We start from the raw sequence: 20222 nt of genomic DNA on the forward strand, positions 1-20222 counted from the left end.
TTGTGTACTTACTGTAAGTACTGTTTGCTGATAGGACCTCAGGACTTTGTTGTGTTATACTTAATAAACCACACTCATAACTATTCCAAAGACTTAATTCTTTTGGCTCTTGGCATGCCCAAGGATAATTCCTAAGCTTGAAGAAAAAAGTAATTTGTGATGTGTACTTTGGGTTATCTTCATTGTTAATTTTAAGTAGCCACAAGAATTTCTCAACTTAAGGCCAAAAGGAAAAAAAAAAACTTGCCCATTTTCCAGAATTTTCTTTCTTTCCCCTTTAGTGAAAAATTAGAGATTCCTTAAAATGCAGTTAAGATTCATATCCTGTAACTTGGCAAGGAAGGTAACCATAAAATCCACTGGTATTTGAATAATAGGGGTCTTAAAGCTGCCATTTTTACAGGGACACATGCACACACACACACACACACACACACACACACACACAAAAAATAAGAACAGCCTTTTCCATTTTTTCCTTGAGACGTTCTAAATTACAAATATTTAACTGGCTCAAGATCAAAAGTTCCTTGTCGTGGGCACTCAGGGAGGCTGACCACCTCGCTCACAGGGATAGCTTCCATAAAGAAAATAAATTGAGACTACAAATGTGAGGTTTAATAGGTGTTCCACCAGTCACTGACATTCTTTTAAAAGACGTCACTAAGAAAACACTCCTGTGCGAGAGTGCCCCAAGTCTCATTAGCTCCATATGATAAACACGGCAGGCTTTCGCAAGCCACTGGAAAGGTTTTTGTATTTCATTCTGGAATTTCCCGCGCTCTGCCTGTCCACCAGATGCTACCTGCTAATCCTCTGTGTATGTATTCAGGCTGACGCTGGGCAAGCCCCTCGGGGAGGGTTGCTTTGGGCAAGTGGTCATGGCTGAAGCGGTGGGAATCGACAAAGAGAAGCCCAAGGAGGCCGTCACTGTGGCCGTGAAGATGTTGAAAGGTGAGTGTGGGCAGGGATGGGGGGGGGCATCTTATCAAGAATATCCCTTCTGTGCCATGTGAACCCAGCACTGGTGGGGTCAGAGAGCACATAGCTGACCTAGAGGTTGAGACGTTTTCAGGATAAATCAGCATCTTAAACAGACTATTTATCTTGAGCTTGTGGCATTCACTTTGTACTTTGAAAAAGAAAGACCAGTTTTATTAACAAGCGATAGCTCCTCAGAATGGCTTAGTCTTTGATTTCTTAGAGTGACTCCCCTCCCCCTTTATATTTTTATGGGCTTAGAGAGTATCCAATCACTTGAAATTGAGGATTTTTTTTCTTTTAAGTTGGGGGTTGGTAGGTTAGATTTTGAATCCAAACTTTAACATGCAAATAAAGAGAAATGAGCATTTAGAGAGGGAGCTAAATGCTGCTTTAAAAAAATTATTATTACTATTAGTTTTCTTTGATCCTTCCTTCCTTCCATCCTTCCTTCCTTCCTTCTATCCTTCCTTCCTTTTCCTTCCTTTTCCTTCCTTCCTTCCTTCCTTCCTTCGTTCGTTCGTTCGTTCCTTCCTTCCTTCCTTCCTTCCTTCCTTCCTTCCTTCCTTCCTTCCTTCCTTCCCTCCCTCCCTTTCCTTCTCTCTCTCTCTCTCCTTTCTTTATTTCTTTCCTTATTCTGCCAGTTTCAGGGACTCATCTCAGGGCCTCTCACTTCTCCTTAGCTTTCTTGCTCATGGCTAGTACTCTACTGCTTGAGCCATGCCTTCGGTCCATCATTTTGCTTGTTAAGTGGAGATAAAGTCTTGAGGCATCTTCTGCCCCAGGTAGCTTTTTACCTCCTATTTTCTAGGTCAGTCCCCGGCGTAGCGAGGCTTACAGATGTGAGCTACTGGACCACAAATGCCATTGGCTGGAGGGAGTCACATAGAGTCAAAAATGAGCTAGCAATATTGAGACTGACACAGAGCCAGGGGGACATTTGACAATGGTCCTGGGATGCAAATGTCCCGTTGTGTTTGTGGGAATCTGGACATTTCTGTGTGATCCATCCATCCTGCATCATGCCTGTGTCCCAGTACTGAAAGAACTCTTCACCATTTGCTTACTGTCTGCATTACCCTAAAAGCTGAGTTAGAGGAAGTGTCACCTTGCAAGGCCTGTCGTAGGGTATTTCAAACCCAGGGTTTCCTAGGCTTCCAGGGAAAGATGTTCTGTCTTTGGGGGTGTATAAGGCCACATGCACATGTGCACGAGGGAGTAAGGCCCTTTCTTTCTGTGTGGGTTTCCTGGGACACACACCACATCTCTCCCTGATTAGGAAAGAGTCTAAAAGCTGTCTTCTAGCTGTCTCCCTGAGACTCCCAAGGGAATCTGGGTGGTCCGAGTGCTCCCTGCTTTGGGGTTTGATGCCAGGGAGGAGACAGCCGGTGGCTGTGCACCAGGACCTCCTCTGGCACCTGAGTGGGTGTGGGGAGGACCAGGCTCTGCATCTTGAAGGTATTCTGACTCGGCTAACGAAACCCAGAGTCCATGGTGAAGTTGCAGGCAAGGAAGTCTCATTCTTGCTTCCTTCCTTGCTTGCTTCTTTTTTTGTGTGTGCTAGTCCTGGAGCTTGAAGTCGGGGCCTGGACACTGTCTGTTTGCTTACTGCTCTACCACCTGAGCCACAGGCTCAAGTGGGAGGCATAGGTTTATTTTTTTTGGCAGTTAATTGGAGATAAAGAGTCTCACAGACTTTCTGCCTAGGCTGGCTTTGAACCATAATCCTCAGATCTCAGACTTGGGAATAGCTAACATTACAGATGTGAGCCACCAGCCCCTGGCTAATTATATCTCTTTTTAAGCTACAGCTGGCGATCATCCCCTCCAAGATGTCCAAGCTGGTTAGCCCTGTAGATGGCTAAGAGCCTGGAGGGCTCTGTCCTGAGCCCTGTGTGCATAGACCTCCTTCCTCCTTCCCTCATTTTCTTCTGTGAAGCTAAAGAGCTTCTGCAACATCGTTTCCATCCATGCCCTATTTCTTTTTTTTTAAGTCAGCTCAGATTTTTCCATATTGATAAAAGAGTATAGCTCATCTGGCACCCATAAGGCTTTGGGTTTGACTCTTAGCATTGCAGTAATGTAAAACAACAAAAATAAAAACAAAATTAGCTTGAAGGGAGGTACCCTGGAACAGCCTTGCCACTTGCCTGAAGCTCACTGCTGCACAGGGGCTGGAGCACTCTTTGAGAACGGTGGAGCACTCTGAAAAGTCAGTACACACAGTCCTCTCCCCACTCATCTGAACACACACGCTTACTTATGCAGTCCTGGGGGGCCTACTAAGCCTATCTTTGAATGAGCTAAAAGTTTCCTTAGAGATTCTTACTCAGGAGCTAGTCTATAGTTAACTGAAAGATTCCTACAGTGTTTCCTTGGAGTTGTTTTCAAGCACCACGATGAGTTTTCCAAGGTCCCTTACATAATGGTAGAGGGCAGGATTGCTGAGTAGAAGACCTTAACCATCAGAGCACTGTGCCCATTGCTGACTTTTGACCCCATGACCCTCAGTGAGCACTTTGACACCAAGCAGGACACTCCCCTGTCCTAGCCCTTTGCTCCCTCAGTGATAAAATGAGGGTCATGGTTGGGAAGGCTTTCTTGGCCCCAAAACTTAATTTCACAGTTTGAACTAAGAGTTTGGCAACAGACAGTGACAGCCAGATTCACGACTCGCCTAATTCACATTCATAGACGATGCCACAGAAAAAGATCTTTCTGACCTGGTGTCGGAGATGGAGATGATGAAGATGATTGGAAAACACAAGAATATCATCAATCTTCTGGGAGCCTGCACTCAGGATGGTGAGTAAGGGAAGTGCTTCCATCCATGCCCCTTTTTAAGTTCTCAAAATGAGAACTAATGATTTGGTTAGAAATTCTTCTCTTAAAGCTGGGGATGGAGACAGGGGAATCCTTGTGTTGCTATGGGTAGAAAATGGCTGTTGGTCTGCTAAGAATAACTTCAGGCTGGGGAGGCTGAGATTTGAGGATTGTGGTTTGAAGCCAACCTAGGAAGACAAATCCATGAAACTCTATATCTCCAGTTAACCAGTAAAAAGGCAGAACTGGAGGCATAGCTCAAGTGCTGGAGGACTAAGAGCGTAAGGCTCTGAGTTTAGACCCCAGTGTGGTCACTCTTCAAAGAGAGAAAGTGTGAGGAAGCTAAGGCTGTCTCCCCTGGGGGGGGGGGAGAGCAGGACTCTCCTGCTTTCACTGACACACTGGGAATCAACTTGACAATAGGTAGTAAAATTCATTTTGCCTAAGTTTGAGCCATTTCTCCTATAGGTCTATTCAGGAATCAGCAGCTTTTTTCTATATATAAAGGGTGACTGTAGACATGTTTAGACTTTGAATGGTTGGTGTAAGTACTCATTGCCTTTCACAATAAAGGGATGAGTACACCTGGCTAGGGGTGAGCCAGTAGAAAAGTGGACAGCGCCAGTGGCTCACATCTGTAGTCCTAGCTACTCAGGACTGAGGCTGAGATCTGAGGATCACAAGTGGTAGAGCATTAGCCTTGAGCATAAAGAGGCTTAGGGGACAGTGCCAAGGCCCTAAGTCTAAGCCCAGTACCAGCAAAAAAGTTCTTGGTGCCTCTGTGTAGGTAGAGTGGGAAAATGAACCAGAAGAAAACACTAAAGGGAGAAGACGCATTAGCCATTACTTTGTAAGAGAGGAGTGTGATGGGGAAAGGGCAACGAAAGGCAACCGTGTCTTTGTTTTATGTCCTAAAGCTTTTTGACATTATTAGGACCAAATGTGGATGGTCATTTTGGAGCTAAACACATGGGTGTTTGTATCTGAGAGGGAGTGCTTTGCTGCAGCTTTATTTTGTGTGTGTGTGTGTGTGTCACCACTGGGGTTTGAACTCAGGGCCTCACATTCTTGCTTGGCTCTTTTTGGTCAATCAAGGCTGGCACTCTACCACTTGAACCATACCTCCACTTCTGGCTTTTTGCTGGTGAATTGCTTTTCATGGACTTTCCTGGCCAAGCTGACTTTGAACCAGGATCCTCAGATCTCAGCCTGAGTGGCTAGGATTACAGGTGTGAGCCATTAGCACCTAGCTGCATTTGGCCCAGCACCAAAACAATGACTAAATCCACACTAGGTTGCAGTAAGTAAAAGCTTCTTGACTTGTGGGCAGATCCTGGCTTCACTGTCACAGCAAGCATCTTTCTCCCTCACAGGGCCCCTCTATGTTATAGTTGAGTATGCTTCCAAAGGCAACCTCCGGGAATACCTCCGGGCCCGGAGGCCACCCGGCATGGAGTACTCCTACGACATTAACCGTGTTCCTGAGGAGCAGATGACTTTTAAAGACTTGGTATCCTGCACCTACCAGCTGGCCAGAGGCATGGAGTACTTGGCTTCCCAAAAAGTGAGTCCTTTACCTTCTACTTGGTTGGGTGGAGGCCAATGAAAAGTGTCTTTGAAGATGCCAGGCAATGTGGGCATGCTCGTTTGGCAGATCAAGCCCTTACATGTCTTGTACAACTTGGAAAATATTTAGGGCATTCTTCACCTTCATGTTCAATGAACTCTTTTTAAAAGGCTGAAGCGGCCTCATAAATTCCTAACAGCATTGCAGGGATGAGCAGGAAGACATCTCTGCTCAGAGGCCCGGCTGGGTTTTATTGTTGTTGTTGTTGGTGGTGGTCATGGGGGCTGAACTCTGGGCCTGGGCACTGTCCCTCAGCTCCTCAGCTCAAAGCTAGGGCTCTACCACTTGAGCCACAGCACTACTTCCAGCTTTTTTCTGCTTATGTGGTGCTGAGGAGTGGAACCCAGGGCCTCATGCATGCAAGGCAAGCGCTCTACCACTGAGCCACCTTCCCAGCATGCCTTCCCTCCCCACCCCCCAAAAAGATGGGTTTTATGCCCCTGTACATCCAGCTGTCCAGCTAGACTCTGCATTCTAGTGCGTTTGGGTTTATTTGTTTTGTGGCTATTGAGTTTGGAGATAGAGAGCTAGGATTTTGAGTTGGATAGGTCTTTAAGAATAAGAATGAAGTGAAGGGAGGTTTGAGCTCCGTAGAGTCCCTGATGGCAGAGTGTTTTGGGTCTCTTTCGGTGACTGGCTGTGGGCAGAAGTTGTCCAGGCTCTCCTCCCCACCCCTATCCCCCCCCCCCACACACACAGGTAAGTTGCCTACATTCCAAGCATGCCACTTGCAACCCAAAACATTCCAGTTAGGCAAGTGCCCAGACTTCTTGGGGCATTTGGGACCCTAGCCACCTTCCTCACTTCACCCTCAGGTAGTGGGGTACACAGCCGGCTCCTTGGGCCCTGCCCCTACTTGGGGTGGATATGCCTGCAGCATCAGCTTTCCTTGGCTCCCCAAAGAGGAGGTGGGTGAGATCTGCTGAGGGCATGGCCCCTCGTCAGCTGCAAGGCGGGGAGGGTCACAAACTGGATCCCTCAGGGACTTTTCTAATCTCAGCAGGGAAGTGGGCTCTGTCTGCCAGAGTATGAAAAGATGGAGGGACTCGGGGAGCAACCACACCTTGCCCCATCCCTGTCTCCGCCCTCTTCCCTGTCTCATGGGAACATGGCCTAGGGTTGTTACTTTACTTTTTTCTACTTTTCCAGATTGTCTAGATCTTAGGATTTTTCCATGGATTTTTTTCCCCCCTGTAAAATCTCCCAACATACAAGTTTTAAGAAACTCATGAACAGGCTGGGCACCGGTGGCTCACACCTATCATCCTAGCTACTCAGGAGGCTGAGATCTGAGGATCACTGTTCAAAGCCAGCCTAGGCAGGAAAGTGTGTAAGACTCTTATCTCCAATTAACCACGAGAAAACTGGAAGTGGCGCTGTGGCTCAAAGTGGTAGAGTGCTAGCACCCAGGTCCAGAGTTCAAGCCCCACAACAGACCAAAAAAAGCAAAAGAAACTCATGAACAGTTTTAGTCCTGTGATTCTGTGCATGTGCACTTACTCGGCAGAGGCTGCCAATCTGAACATCACTGGTGCCAGAAGACAGCCAGATAGATCCAGACTGTGGCACACATGACAAGACATTAATTATATGAGAGTGTCACTGTCACAAAAGGGAAAAAATTGCTGCGAGACCATCCCAGATTCAAGGAGGCTAAAGAGACAACAACCAAATGTGAGGGTGTGATCCTGGGGTGGCCCTCTTTGGGGTAGAAGTTGGAGGTTTTTACAAAAGCTCTTGTGAAAATTTTAGAACTTGCATATGGCCTGTATTTTAGTGACATTGCTGGTGACATTTGGTGACATGTGGCAAAGTTGAATTTGGAGCCAGGCGAAGGCAGCATTGTGTTCGCTCAGGAGATACAGGTTACAGATCCCTTCCAAAATATTTGAAGCGCTAAGTGTTTTAGAACTCACTTTTTCCAGAGTTTGGAGTATTTGCATACATTCGCATATAATGAGACATTGTAAGGAGGAGACTCAAGTCTAAACACAAGCTTCACCTGTGTTTATAACACCCAAATAAACACATAGCCTGAGGGACATGTTTATTGATGTTGGTGTCTGGGAAAACAAGTTTTATGGCATGGAATTTTCCATTTGTGGCATCACGTCACTTTTAGATGTTTTAGAGTTTGGCTTTACAGGTAGGGATGCTCAACCTGTAAATGCTGAAGAATGTAGATGTGTTAAGTATGCTGATGTTTGCAATTCATTTTGAAGGAGTTTAGCTATAAAAGTGTGCATAACGTGTGTGCGTGCGTGTGTGCATGTGTGTATATGTGTGTGTGTATGTGTTTATGTGTGTGTGAAGCTGAGCGTGGAGAGAAAGTAAGAAAATCTGGCTAACATGCATGGGCATCCACTATGCCACCTTGTTGGAAGTATCTTGAACTATCTGAACTGCATTGGTGGCTCTGTGGGGGAGACAGTCGCCTGGTGTGGGCCACTTGTTGGGCTTGGTCACTCTGAGCCCAGGGTAGGAGATGGGAAGGCCAAGCTGTTAATACAAAAATGGCAGCAGGGCTGGCGTCATCATTCATCGTCATCATTCACCCACTGATACTCCATAGGCCTCCCCAAAGTCCCGTGCCCTCAGTCAGCTCTACAGTGAAATGGATGTGGTTCTTGTCCTCATGGAGCAGGAACTGTGAGTGACTATAAAAGAGATTGCCAATCAATATGGACTAAAAATAAATTGATTCAAAACTTGGACATAAGCCAGGGGCTGGTGGCTCACACCAGTTATTCAGGAGCCTGAGATCCCGTTTAAAGTCAAACCAGGCAGAAAAGTCCCTGAGACTCCAGCTCTAAAATAACCAGCAAAAAGCTAGGCTAGAAGCATGGCCCAAGTAGTAGAGCGCCAGTCCAGGAAACAAGCTGAACAAGTACAGGGCCATGAGTTCAGGGCCTGGAAGCCCCATGTGGGTACTCTGGGCCTTGCTCCTGGTGCCATTGTAGCCATGGAGGTGTGATAGGACTGGGTTTGCTGATGCTGGCATGGGAGATTAGAAGCCCCTAGTCTTATGAAAGGTGACTTTGCTTTGGGCCAGGGATTATTGCATCTCAAGACAATCAGAGAGAAATTGGGGGTTTGATTTGGGACACATTTTGCTATCATGATTGAGAATTTTGAAAAGGGGAAAGATAGAAGTTGTATACAATTCCTGATGTTCCCACTTGAGAAACTGGACAGTGGTTAGACCGCAAGACACGGTAGGCTTGGGGATTGGGAGGTGAAGTGGGGGCGGATTTCAGTGGAAAATCTAGAGCTTGTGTTGAGCAGCTGAGAGCCATCGGAGGGCAGAGATTAGCCAACAAGCCACAGGTGAAGAAGCGCAGCTCCAGGCCGGAAGCCCACAGGGGAGCTGTGACTTCAAGCCACAGCGAGGCGCAAAGTCACCTAGGGGAGAAGCTTGAGAAGAGGAAGGCTGGAGGGCAGGCCTGGGAAAAGTCCTGAGACTGATGGAAACCACTGGAGATAGCATGGAGGCCAAGAAAAGGAGGGAGGGGCCTCAGAAGGGGCTCTGGAAGGGGGAGAGGTCAACAGAATGTCCCAGCTCCCGATGAGCAGAGAAGCAGATTGGATTCCCCCCCCTCCCTACTTAGACCCTTTGTGGTTTAAAGATGCTCAGTACGGTAGAAAGAGAACTTGGAGCTGGGTCTCTGGGACTTTTGCAAAACGGAGAAGTGACTATGTCTCGGAATGAGAGGATGGGAAGAGGTAAGCGCCCCTTTAGGAGTGGTGATGGTAGAAATCAGGGATGTTACAGTCACCACCGTTCTTGGAGAGCTGGGGCTAGCCAGGGGCAGTGAGAAGCACCTGACAGAGTCTTACATAACTCTCCAAGCCACTCTGCCATCGGTGTGATCAGGAGCCCCATCTCAGGCTGAGGAATGCCAGGGAAACCTGGAACCTAGAACTGACTGTGAATGACTGGTCCCAGACTTAGGTTCATGGCCCTTAGCTCTGCCGTGCCCTGCTCTCATGGGGTCTCTGCCTCTCTCTGGACTCAGGCAGGACCCTTGTCCCTGTTCCAGGCCTAGTATGGCTCACTCCTCGGCCCTAGGGAAGAGGCTGAGGTTAACGGGACAATAATGTGTCCCAGGGGATTGTGTGGTTCTTGCATAAAGCTGTCTGCACTTGAGGACCTAAAGAGTAGGTTTGATTATTGAAGATCTTAAGACTGTCCCCCTTACAGCCCCAAGAGGGGGAAGGGAGGGCTTAATCAGATGTATTATACTCATAACTGACATGCTGAATGGAAACTCCTTTGTACAATGGCTGAAAGCTAATTTAAAAAAATTATTATTAAGAAAAGCAATCCATTTGTGATCTCATGTGAATTCACCGATGGCTCATGCCTGTAATCTTCGTTACTCAGGAGGAGTTCTGAGGATCCAGGGTTAATACCAGCTCAGAAAGACAAATTCATGAGACAATTTCTCTATCCAGCAAAATGCTAGAAGTGGAAGTATAGTTCAAGCAGCTGAGCACCAGCCTGGAGTGGAAAAAGCCAAACAAGAGTGTGAGGCCCTGAGTTCAAGCCCAAGTACCAACATTTAAGATAAAATCAAATGCAACTTTACTGAAGGGGGGGACAATGTTCCCCTCACAGAGTCTACTTCCACTAACTAAGGCATCTTCTAGAACATAAATCTGAGCAACAGGGCAAGCATCATGCCCCTTCTACCTCCAGCCATCCCCTTCCTGTGGGGCTGATGGCCTGTTGGGAGATGCACTTCCTCCTGCAAGGAGGGAGCAGAGGAAAAGTGCCAGGCTCCTATCTTCGAAAGCAGCCCATTAGACAGCTCCCTGGGCTGGACGTGAGCCTGGAACTGCAAATATTGGGGTGACATTCTGTCCCTGACCTTAAGCAGCTACCATTGTGCTTATTGGGTGTGTATTAGGGGTAGAATCACACCACTAAAGCAACACCCACGCTGTTTGTAGTGACATGGCTAGTAATGGGATATTTGAGCCTTACATGATTAATAGTTATCTTTTTGGGGGGTTGGTTGGTTGGTTTTTAGTTCAAAGCAACTAATGTTTCTTAAGGAAATTCCAGAGCCAGTTTAACATTCAAACTTCTAAACATGAGGAGGCCTTGACATCCCCATCTATGAAATGGATGTAATCACACCCATCTGCCAGAGGTTGCCATGGGAACTATATATATATATATATATATATATATATATATATATATATATAGGGTCAGCGATGGCCCACTGTCAGCAGCACAGAGTTGTTAGCCTTCCTTCCCTTAGCAACCCTAAACCTAATCGAGTAGGGGTACCCACACTGCCCCGGGGCCCCAGTTACATGAATAGTCAGGGCTTTGAACTGGAAAACAACTCCAGTTTCTGTGAATTGATGGGGTTTGGCTTGGCTTTCATTGTTTTTTCTTCTTCTTGGGCACTGGTTCCAACTCTTTGGCTAGCCCAGAAGGGAGCCTTTGGGGTTTCCTGGCATGCAGGGGTGCGGGGTGACTGTGCTGGACAAGATGGTGGTGGTAGCTGGGTAGCGTCTCTGTCACAGTTGAGTTATGATGTGTGGTCTGAGCCCAGGACAGGGAAGCCAGATTCTTTTGACCACTTGCCTGCCAAGCACACGGAGCACATGTCGGGAGAGCACACCACCGGGAGAGCTTGGCCCGGGGCTTAGAAGTTCAACTGGAAGAGGCCTCCAACCCAGGAACACAGCCCAAGTCCAAAGCGGATCTGCACGCAGCTCTGGGAGCGCTCACATTTCCTGCTCCCAGTCTGGCCCAGGCCACACAGGCTTGATGGCCTTCCGGCCTCCCTATTTCTCATCACCCTGCCACAGAAGCAAGTGGACACAGGGACCACAGGGCTGGCGCAGGAAGACTCATTTGTGTTTTAGAGAGGTGTAGCCAGTAGTTGGTCCTTTCATGAAATACCCAAAGATTAGCCTTGTTTCAATTTGTCCAATGGATGGAGCAAGCTCTGCTTCCTGAGCGTTAGCCATGGCCAGTACCCTGTGCAGGAAAGAAGTAGTTTATGGTGGAATTTGGCTTTTTGTCTTTATACCACCCTTCTTCCGAAAATAGAGGGGAAATGATTTGGCATAATAAAGTACAGCTAAAAACACGAGAGGTACAAAAGCTTATTGTGTGTAGACAGAAAATGTAGAAGCTATAAGATTAGCTGTGTTCCAGTGACTCATCCCTGTAATCCTAGCTACTCAGGAGCTTGAGATCTCAGGATCATGGTTCAAAGCCAGTCTGGAAAAGAAATCCAGGAGACAGCTATCTCCAGTTAACCACTAAGAAGCCAGAAGTGGCGCTGTGACTCAAAGTGGTAGAGCACCGGCCTTGAGTGAAAAAGCTAAGGGGCAACACACAGGGCACAGGCCTTGAGTTCAAGTCCCAGTATCAGCACCAAAGAATAAAAATTTTATTTGTTTTTTTGTTTTGTTTTGGGTCCGGTCGTGGGGCCTGAACTCTGGGCCTGGGCGCTGTCCCTCAGCTCTTCAGCTCAAGGCTAGCGCTCTACCACTTGAGACACAGTGCCACTTCCGGCTTTTTTTCCCCTGCTTATGTGGTGCTGAGGAATCGAACCCAGGGCCTCAGGCATGCAAGGCAAGCGCTCTACCACTGAGCCACCTTCCCAGCCCAGAATAAAAATTTTAAAAGACTAGATATTTCTGTGATCAGAGTTGCCATCAGGACTGTGTCTCATCCCAGACATCAGTTGCATTCAGCCTGGTGTGGGCCAAAGATGGTGAGCAGTTGGACTGAGAATGCGGATACATGTGCACTAGACACGAGACAAGCCAGCGGAGGTAGAAGGCGCCATCAACCTGTGTTGCAAACACAAATCATAGGGAGGTAGAGGGGGACTCGGGCTGAGTTTGGAAGGGGCAGCCTGCAGGGATGTCAGGTACAAGCAGGGGCCTCAGCCTGGACTGAGGCTGAGGTAACAGAATGGGGAGACACTTGGGAGATGGAATCGGCAGGACTTGAATGTGAAGCATGCCAGTGCATGGAGGATGGAAGAGGTCAAAAGGACCTCGGTGTGGAAGTGTCTCAGCACAAGTTGAAGATAAGCATGTGGGTTTCAGGATGGGTTGAGGTAGAGCTGGGAATGCACAGCTTTTGTGTCTGCGTGGGGGCCGACGCCATGAGGACAGGCGGAGACACGTGTGCCACACAGTTCTCCACTTTGGAGAGTGAACTGCCAGCCCAAGAGTTCAAGAGGATGATGGGAAGCAAAAGAATAAGCCAAGAGAAAGAGAGTCAGGGAGGACTCCAAAGGGACCAAGAAGTCAGTAGTATGTGAAACTCTCCAGGAAGGGAAAATTGGAACTGGAGGCATGTCTCAAATGGTAGAGTGCCATGCTTGCACCAAAAAAAGACAAGTGAGAGTCTAAAGCCCCAAGTTCAAGCCTCCATACTGGTACAGCAACAAAATCAGAGAGAGAAAATGGAAGTCATATGAATCTGCCCATGAGGCGGGTCCTCCTCCGCTGTAGGAGGGGTACATGTCACTCAGAGAGAGAGAGGAAATGTGACCACTAAACCATTTTGAGATCAAAGAGTTGTAAAGAATATATCAAGTCACACTGTTAGAGAAGTGATCAAGGGGTGACGAATATATGGTATTGGATTTAACCCCAGGGTCTGAAAATTTGTTGGGGAAGAACAAATGTTGAGCTAAGAGATTTTTAGGGTGACGTCATCCTAACCTTGTGTCCAGCAGAAAGACAGACCCTGGTGCCCTGAGACAATTGCAGATAAAAGGTGTTTTCTGGATTAATTTTGCTCTTCTGAGATGCCTGGGGGCTTGGGTAACTTGTTTATTTTTAGTTAGAAAGTAAATACCAGTACCCTGTTTGGGACTATCAAGGATCCTATGGACAAGCTTAATTTTACAGCCTAGTTTTGACTTGTGTGTTTTCTGTCTTGAGTTTTAAGCAGTGAGAATGTTTCCTTCTGGTGCTGGAAGTATTTTGAAATTCGATGTTTCTCTTGGTTTCAGTGTATCCATCGAGATCTAGCAGCCAGAAATGTGCTGGTAACAGAGAACAATGTGATGAAAATAGCAGACTTTGGACTGGCCAGAGATATCAACAACATAGACTATTACAAAAAGACCACAAATGTAAGTCTACACCTAACTTTGTGGGAACAGGGGTGAAGTGGGGTGCAGAATGTTCTAAGGTGCAAGTTCATAAACATCCAGGCTGGAGGGAGCTGTGGGCTCATCCTTTTCCCTCCATTATTATTATTATTGTTATTGTTATTAATAATAATTTACTCTTCATAAACTCCATTGAGTATACATTTGTAATCCTAGCTACTCAGGAGGTGGAGATAGGAGGATTACAGTCCAAGGACAGCAGGGCAAATGGACAAGACCCTACCAGAAATTAAAGCAAAAAGAGCCAAAGTGTGACTCAAGTGATAGAGCACTTGCCCAGCAAGGCCATGAGTTCAATACTGTAAAAGCAAACTCCAAAAGCCTTTCAATAGAAGCAAATTTAAAATATATCCGAGGTTGATTTAGTTTATGTGAACACCCCTATTCGCATAATAATCACTTGTCTCTAGGTTTTTGTCAAGAACTTTCCTATTTGAAAAAGAGCCTGGAAGTTACTGGGTTAATTTTTGCTTAGAGGTGGGTCAGGGTGTGTCTGTGTGCTGGGGCGATGGAGAATAATGAGACACTCAGGAGGTGGTGTCTTATGCCGGAGTCCAGATTACCGATAGCTAGAATTGGAGCTTATTTCTCCCTTAATGACTGACAGATGAAAACCATTAGAGTATCAGCTCTTGAACCAGCTCATTCATTGGCCTGCTGCAGTAAACTTGCTTTAATCTGTGTGCTTCTGTCCACATTTGCAGGGACGACTTCCGGTTAAGTGGATGGCTCCGGAAGCCCTTTTTGACAGAGTGTACACGCATCAGAGTGACGTGTAAGTGTCCCCTTCCCTCTGGTTTCTTTGTGGAGTTGGACTGCAGAACTGTTGCATTGTCTTTGCCTTTCTTCATGCTTTGATGGCTGTTGTGTTGTACATATTTACAAAAGACACAAGAGCCAGCTTAGAGTGGCCTAGTACCCAGGGCTTGATCACTAATAAACCTGCCTTCATAGAACAGCAGCTGCCCGAGGAGCAGTGCCCTCCGCCAATAACGGGTGTGCTACCAAGTGTTGGCAAGCTGTTGGCATGCTCTCCACTCCTCAGAAGAAGCACTTCTATCAGACTTGGTGGTGCATGCTTGTAATCCCAGTTCTCAGGAGGCAGAGACAGGAGGATTGTGAGTTCAATACCAGCCTAAGCTCCATCGTGAGATCCTCTCAAAAAACAAAAAGGCTGAGGATATAGCTCAATGGTAGAGAGCTCACCTAACATACATAGGGTTCAATCCCTAGCTCAAGAATAACTTTTTAAAGAAGTGCTAAGGACAACTGCTCACACCTGTAATCCTAGCTACTCAGGAGACTGACACCTGAATATCATGGTTCAAAACCAGCAGATAAGTTTTTGAGACTATTATCAAGTAACTTGCAAAAAGCTGGTACTGAAGGTGTGTCTTGGGTGGTCAAATGTCAGCCATAAGTGTCAGCCCTGAGTTTGAGCCCAAATATCAGCAAAGAAAATTAACTTCAAAAACAAACAAATGTTGGGGGTTGTCATAATCTCCTTGATAACATTCTAGATATAAAGTCAAGTTTACATATTATTTCTACTATGACACACTTAGGAACACTGTTAAGGTCAGCTTCTAACTGATATTGTAGATACGGAAATTCAGTTGAAAAGATATCATCATTGGGAACAACTGGGTAACAGGTACTATTTTTGGCAAGTGGCTGAGAGTGTGTAATTACTCCAAAGAGAGAAAGAGTTTCAGAAACCAGATGAGCTTTTATAAAAAATTGGTATGAGCCAGAAAATTGAAGGTGGAGGGTGGGAGCAATTCAGCGCTCAGCTGGTTGGGCCTGGCGACAATCCTGGAAGGAGGGTGTCTTAATTCCAGTTTATACAGTGAGCCAACTTAGGCCTAGAGCTGTTTCTGCCCATATTGTGCACTTGTGCATTGCTGGAGCTCAGTAGAAAAACAAGGGTGGGTTAATTCCTGCAACTGAGCAGCATAGAGCTAGGACGTTTTGAGAGCTGTGGTGACAGCAGTGAGCGGGGGATTCTCTGCTTGACTTGAGTTCCATGAACCAGGCTTAGAAAATCTTGGGTCTTGGAAAAGCCAAATATTAGTGGTACCCTGTGAAGTATGTTCCATTTCTGTGGTATGATTCTCATTCAGGACACAGAGTTCTTACGTCCTCAGCCCAGGCAGGGCTTCATCTATCCTGTATCAGCAAGTCACAGAGCCCTGTGCCAGGGGTAATCTACTAGCTACCTAGGACAGGGGTCCTGTCACAGAATTGGCTTGCTGCTCAGACTGGGGCTTACGGTCCTCATGTGAGCCTTACAGGAAGATGGAAGGCGAGGCAGCAACACATCCATCATCAACATCCATCACCACGTTTGTGATGGGTGCCCCAAAGAGCAGTCATGGGGTGTACCTGTCTATGGCTGGAGAATTCCAGCCACACATCCACGTGACGTCATCATTTAGAGACACTCCTTGGGGGTCAGGAAAAGAATGAACTGCGTGCAGGGAGGGCTCATTTATCTTGAGCTTCGGAAGTGAGTGGGTGTGTTTAGTTTTAACCAGGCACGTTTAGGTTTCTGTAATTAGCATGGATTCATGATGCAGTATTTTCTCTCTCCTTTGCAGCTGGTCCTTTGGGGTGTTAATGTGGGAGATCTTCACTTTAGGGGGCTCGCCCTACCCAGGGATTCCCGTGGAGGAACTTTTTAAGCTGCTGAAGGAAGGGCACAGGATGGATAAGCCAGCCAACTGCACCAATGAGCTGTAAGTGTGCCATTGCTTTGCCCATCTGTCACTCTCCTTCTGACTTGTTTCTGTTTCCAAGGCCCTGATTTTCTAAACATGTTCTAACAAGAGGCATCGCTAAAGATCTCTAGGTTCAATCTCTGAGCTAGATAGTGACACTGGCAGCCATTACTTGGCCAGAAGGACGACTGTCCTGCCGAAGTGTCTGAGTAGGCATCTGGCTGCCCGGGGCAGGCCATGGCAGCCAGCCACCTTCCGAGCCCCGCACTGTGCCCGAGAGCCACGAAATACACATGGATCAAGCTAGAATGCCACGGGGTTGCCCTTGCGGAGTATAGGGGTCATTTCTGACCTCAGTCATGGCCAGTAGAAAATTCCGGAGCATCTTTGACCATTGAAAATCACGATGACAGATGGATATCAACTGCCCTTCCTCAGCGCTAATGAACTAGTATCTGGTTGCCTGTGTTTGATCCATATTTTAGGGCAGAGAACTAGAAATGTGTCCTGGTACCATCCTTAAGGTACTCTGTTTGACTATAAAGCCATGAGCTGGTTTCTAGAAAAGTCTACCTCGCTCTGTAAGTGGACTTCTGTTGTGTTAGTGACGCGTGCCTTGTGCAATAGAATCAATGCTTTGAAAAGAGGACTTCCCCCCCCACCCCCCCAGGACTGGGGGAGGGCTGGTGAACTAAGAAGGTGATTGTCCCAGAGACTGCTCTCCATTGTGTGTTGCTTCATGGGGATTTATATCAGTAATCCCATGAGTGCTTTTTAGTGTACAGTGGACGTCTGATGAATGGCCACATTTTATAGTATATTATATAAAGGCATTTATTGTGCTCTTTGTCATGCCTATTGCCTTTTCTAACATAGAGGACCTGTCGAAACTCATAATCGAGATAAGGCCGAGAAGCTTGGCCTACCAAATTGCCAATCAGGTCATGTGAAGCCCCGTACGGGCGACAGATTAGTTCATGAAAACCTTACCTTAAACGTTTGGTTTTCAAACTTGACTTTTTAAGCTGAGGTATCTCTAACAACTAGAATCTTTCAAAGAAATCCCAAGAGCCAGGTGCTTGGTGGCTCCTGCCTATAATCCTGGCTACTCAGAAGGCGGAGATCTAAAGATCATGCAAAGCTAGCTCAGCCAGAAAAGTCTAATTAACCAGCAAAAAGTTAAAGGTGGAGGTATGGCTCAAGTAGTAGAGCCTTGAGTGAAAAAAGCCAGTGACTGTGTGAAGCCCTGAATTCAAGCCCCAGTATGAGCACACACAAAACAAAGACGTTAAAAAACAAAACGAAACAGTGAAGGCAGGCAGGCAGGCGAAGTGTGGCTCAGGTAGCAGTGTTTGTAGAGGAGGAACAGACCCCAGGAACCGGTCATAAGCAGTTTCCTTCTTCCACCCCTAGGCATGCCTAAAAGTGAGTTATTATCATAGTGCCAAGCTGGCATAAGGCTAGCCCCAAGAAGTGTAGCTGAGTCTTTCTTTCTGTTTTGTTGTTGTTGTTTGCAAGTCCTGGGCTTGAACTCAGGGTCTGGGCACTGTCCCTGAGCATCTTCTGCTCAAGGCTAGCACTCCCTCATTTGAGCCACAGCGCCACTTCCATTTTTTTTTTCTTTCTGTTTATATGAAACTGAAGAATTGAACCCAGGGCTTTGTGCATGTTTCTGCCACCAAGCCACGTTCCCAAGACCCAAGCTGGGTCTTTCTTGATGCAGAGATCTCCCTAAAGTATTGTAGAGAAGTGAAGTGTTTTGTTTTTTTTTAGGGGCGGGGGTTGTTGTTGTAAAATCAAACTGGCCTTCAGAGAACCGGCATTAGATCTTTGAAGAAACCAAATAACCATACACTCCTCATCACATTGCTCAGAAAGCTCTAAAGGGTTTTCGTTAAGGCACATCTCCATACTGCCTGTGAAGGCTGACTCTAGCTGTGTATCCAGAGCTAATGAGGTTAATTCACCAAGGAAATCCATTTTTTCCAGGTATATGATGATGAGGGACTGCTGGCATGCTGTGCCTTCCCAGAGACCAACGTTCAAGCAGTTGGTAGAAGACTTGGACCGAATTCTAACCCTCACCACCAATGAGGTGAGTAAGAGAGAGCCTCCTTCCAGAAGCCCGAGGACCCTGCCTGGCTTTGAAGAGAAGCTCGTATTTCTTTTTAAATGCAAGCTCCCTTGTTGGAGTCTGTGGTTGAGTTTATCATTCTTCCATGGGGGTCAGACAGAGGTAAACTCCATGCTCCTGTTCAGGCTCAGTCTTTTCTCCAAACTACATCTTGTGAATTCTGATTCAAGGGACCAGAGACCCAAGGGCCCCCCTGAGATGCACTTGCGATGACTGTGGTACTGTGGCCTGGCTCGCAGGGGGACGTGGGAGAAGGGGAGGGAAGGGCAGCTGTAGCATTTTGAGGGTATGGAGGAAGGAGCTCTGTGTTCTGTACTTGCTTTACGCTGAGCCTTGGTAATTAGTGTGAGAACTGACTGTGCCTGCCAGGATGTGGTGAGGGTCTGATCCTACCTTCTGTCTGTCGTGCTGTCTTCCGTAATCTGTCTGGCAGAGGCTGTGGCTTATATTTCTTTCTGTCTGTACGCATTCCACTTCCTGTAATGAGCGACTTTTGGGGATTTGTATGGGAGAGCTAGTACCTTTTGAGGAGACACTCATTCTTCAGCCACTTAATACCCACTACATGTTTGTGGCAGCTACAACATGCAGATAAAATGATCTTTAAGTTTATAGGATGAACATACTCTGAGCAAGAAAGGTGATCAACCCACAATAGCATGTGTGTGTGCGCGCTCACACGTACACATGCTCACATGCGCGCATGCACATGCATGTGCATGCACATGTGCGTGCCAGTACTGGGACTTGAACTCCGAGCCCAGATGCTAGCTTTTTCAATCAAGGTTGGTGCTCCACCACTTGAGCCACACCCTTAGTGGTTAATTGGAGATTAAGTCTTATGGACTTGACTGCCTGGGCTAACTTCAAAGCGCAATCCTCCAATCTCAGCCTCCTCCTGAGTAGCGAGGATTATAGGGGTAACTGCTGGCACTCAACTTAACAAATTGTTAGTGATTTTTGTGATACTCAATAAAGAGCAGCATTTTTTTTTCACACAGAAGAAAGAAAAGAGACAGTTGTCTTCACTACAAAAGATTGAAGAGAACTAATGCACTTAATTTCTGATTTAGAAAATTATTTGATTGATCTTTTTCTTTAAAAGGAAAAAAGGAGAAAAATTCTTCCTAAATCAAAAAAAACTTTTTAAGTCAAATGTAGTGATATGAACCCTTCACCAAGCAACTTTATCTTGCGATTCTGACTGTGGTTTGTGCTGAATAAAGGGAGAGATTGCATTTAAATGAACACAGCTGACCTTCAGAAGTTGAAAGGAAAGAAATAGTTCAAGGGAGAAAGAAAAAAAAGCCTAACTTTCTTCTTCTGCCAAAACTGTTGTTTCTAGTATAAGTTCCTTTAACCCTAGGCTGGGGATCCAGTGATACTCCTTTTTTTTTTTTTTTTCCTATCAGATCTGAAAAGTTTATGGCTTCATTTAGAAACTGGGGGGGGAGGAAGAACCCCACTAAAGTTGTCTTTTAATAATCCCACACATCCATGTCAATGTACATATTTATACATTTACATTTCAAGCAAGTCTGTTCAGACTGAAATTTATATGTAGTACCCTAACCTAAGAATGTAGAATACCATATTGTCTAATGGATATAAAAATCGAAGGTTGCTTTCCTTCTGAAAATCATTACCATATGCTCAAGAAAAATGGTTCCATTTAGGACAAAATTTCATTTTTATCATTGTAAGCAAAAAGCCCTCTTTTGATGTGGTGGGCGTGTTTGCCTCTCGTTATGCAGTTCCTGCTGAGGCCCTTG

At 46.3% G+C, this 20222-nt stretch overlaps 1 protein-coding gene across 3 annotated transcripts in view; it reads left to right on the plus strand.

The window, feature by feature from the left end:
* Positions 1-20222, plus strand: part of Fgfr2 (fibroblast growth factor receptor 2) — a 107767-nt gene that overhangs the window by 83971 nt on the left and 3574 nt on the right. For all 3 annotated transcript variants that reach the window (XM_013021965.1, XM_013021966.1, XM_013021967.1), the window contains 7 exons: positions 833-954; positions 3676-3786; positions 5178-5368; positions 13435-13557; positions 14301-14371; positions 16197-16334; positions 18306-18411. In XM_013021965.1, the coding sequence (XP_012877419.1) occupies positions 833-954; positions 3676-3786; positions 5178-5368; positions 13435-13557; positions 14301-14371; positions 16197-16334; positions 18306-18411 (862 nt within the window). The remainder of the gene's footprint in view (positions 1-832; positions 955-3675; positions 3787-5177; positions 5369-13434; positions 13558-14300; positions 14372-16196; positions 16335-18305; positions 18412-20222) is intronic.

Source organism: Dipodomys ordii, unplaced genomic scaffold (genome assembly GCF_000151885.1).
Source record: "Dipodomys ordii isolate 6190 unplaced genomic scaffold, Dord_2.0 Scaffold58, whole genome shotgun sequence".
Taxonomy (NCBI): Eukaryota; Metazoa; Chordata; class Mammalia; order Rodentia; family Heteromyidae; genus Dipodomys; species Dipodomys ordii.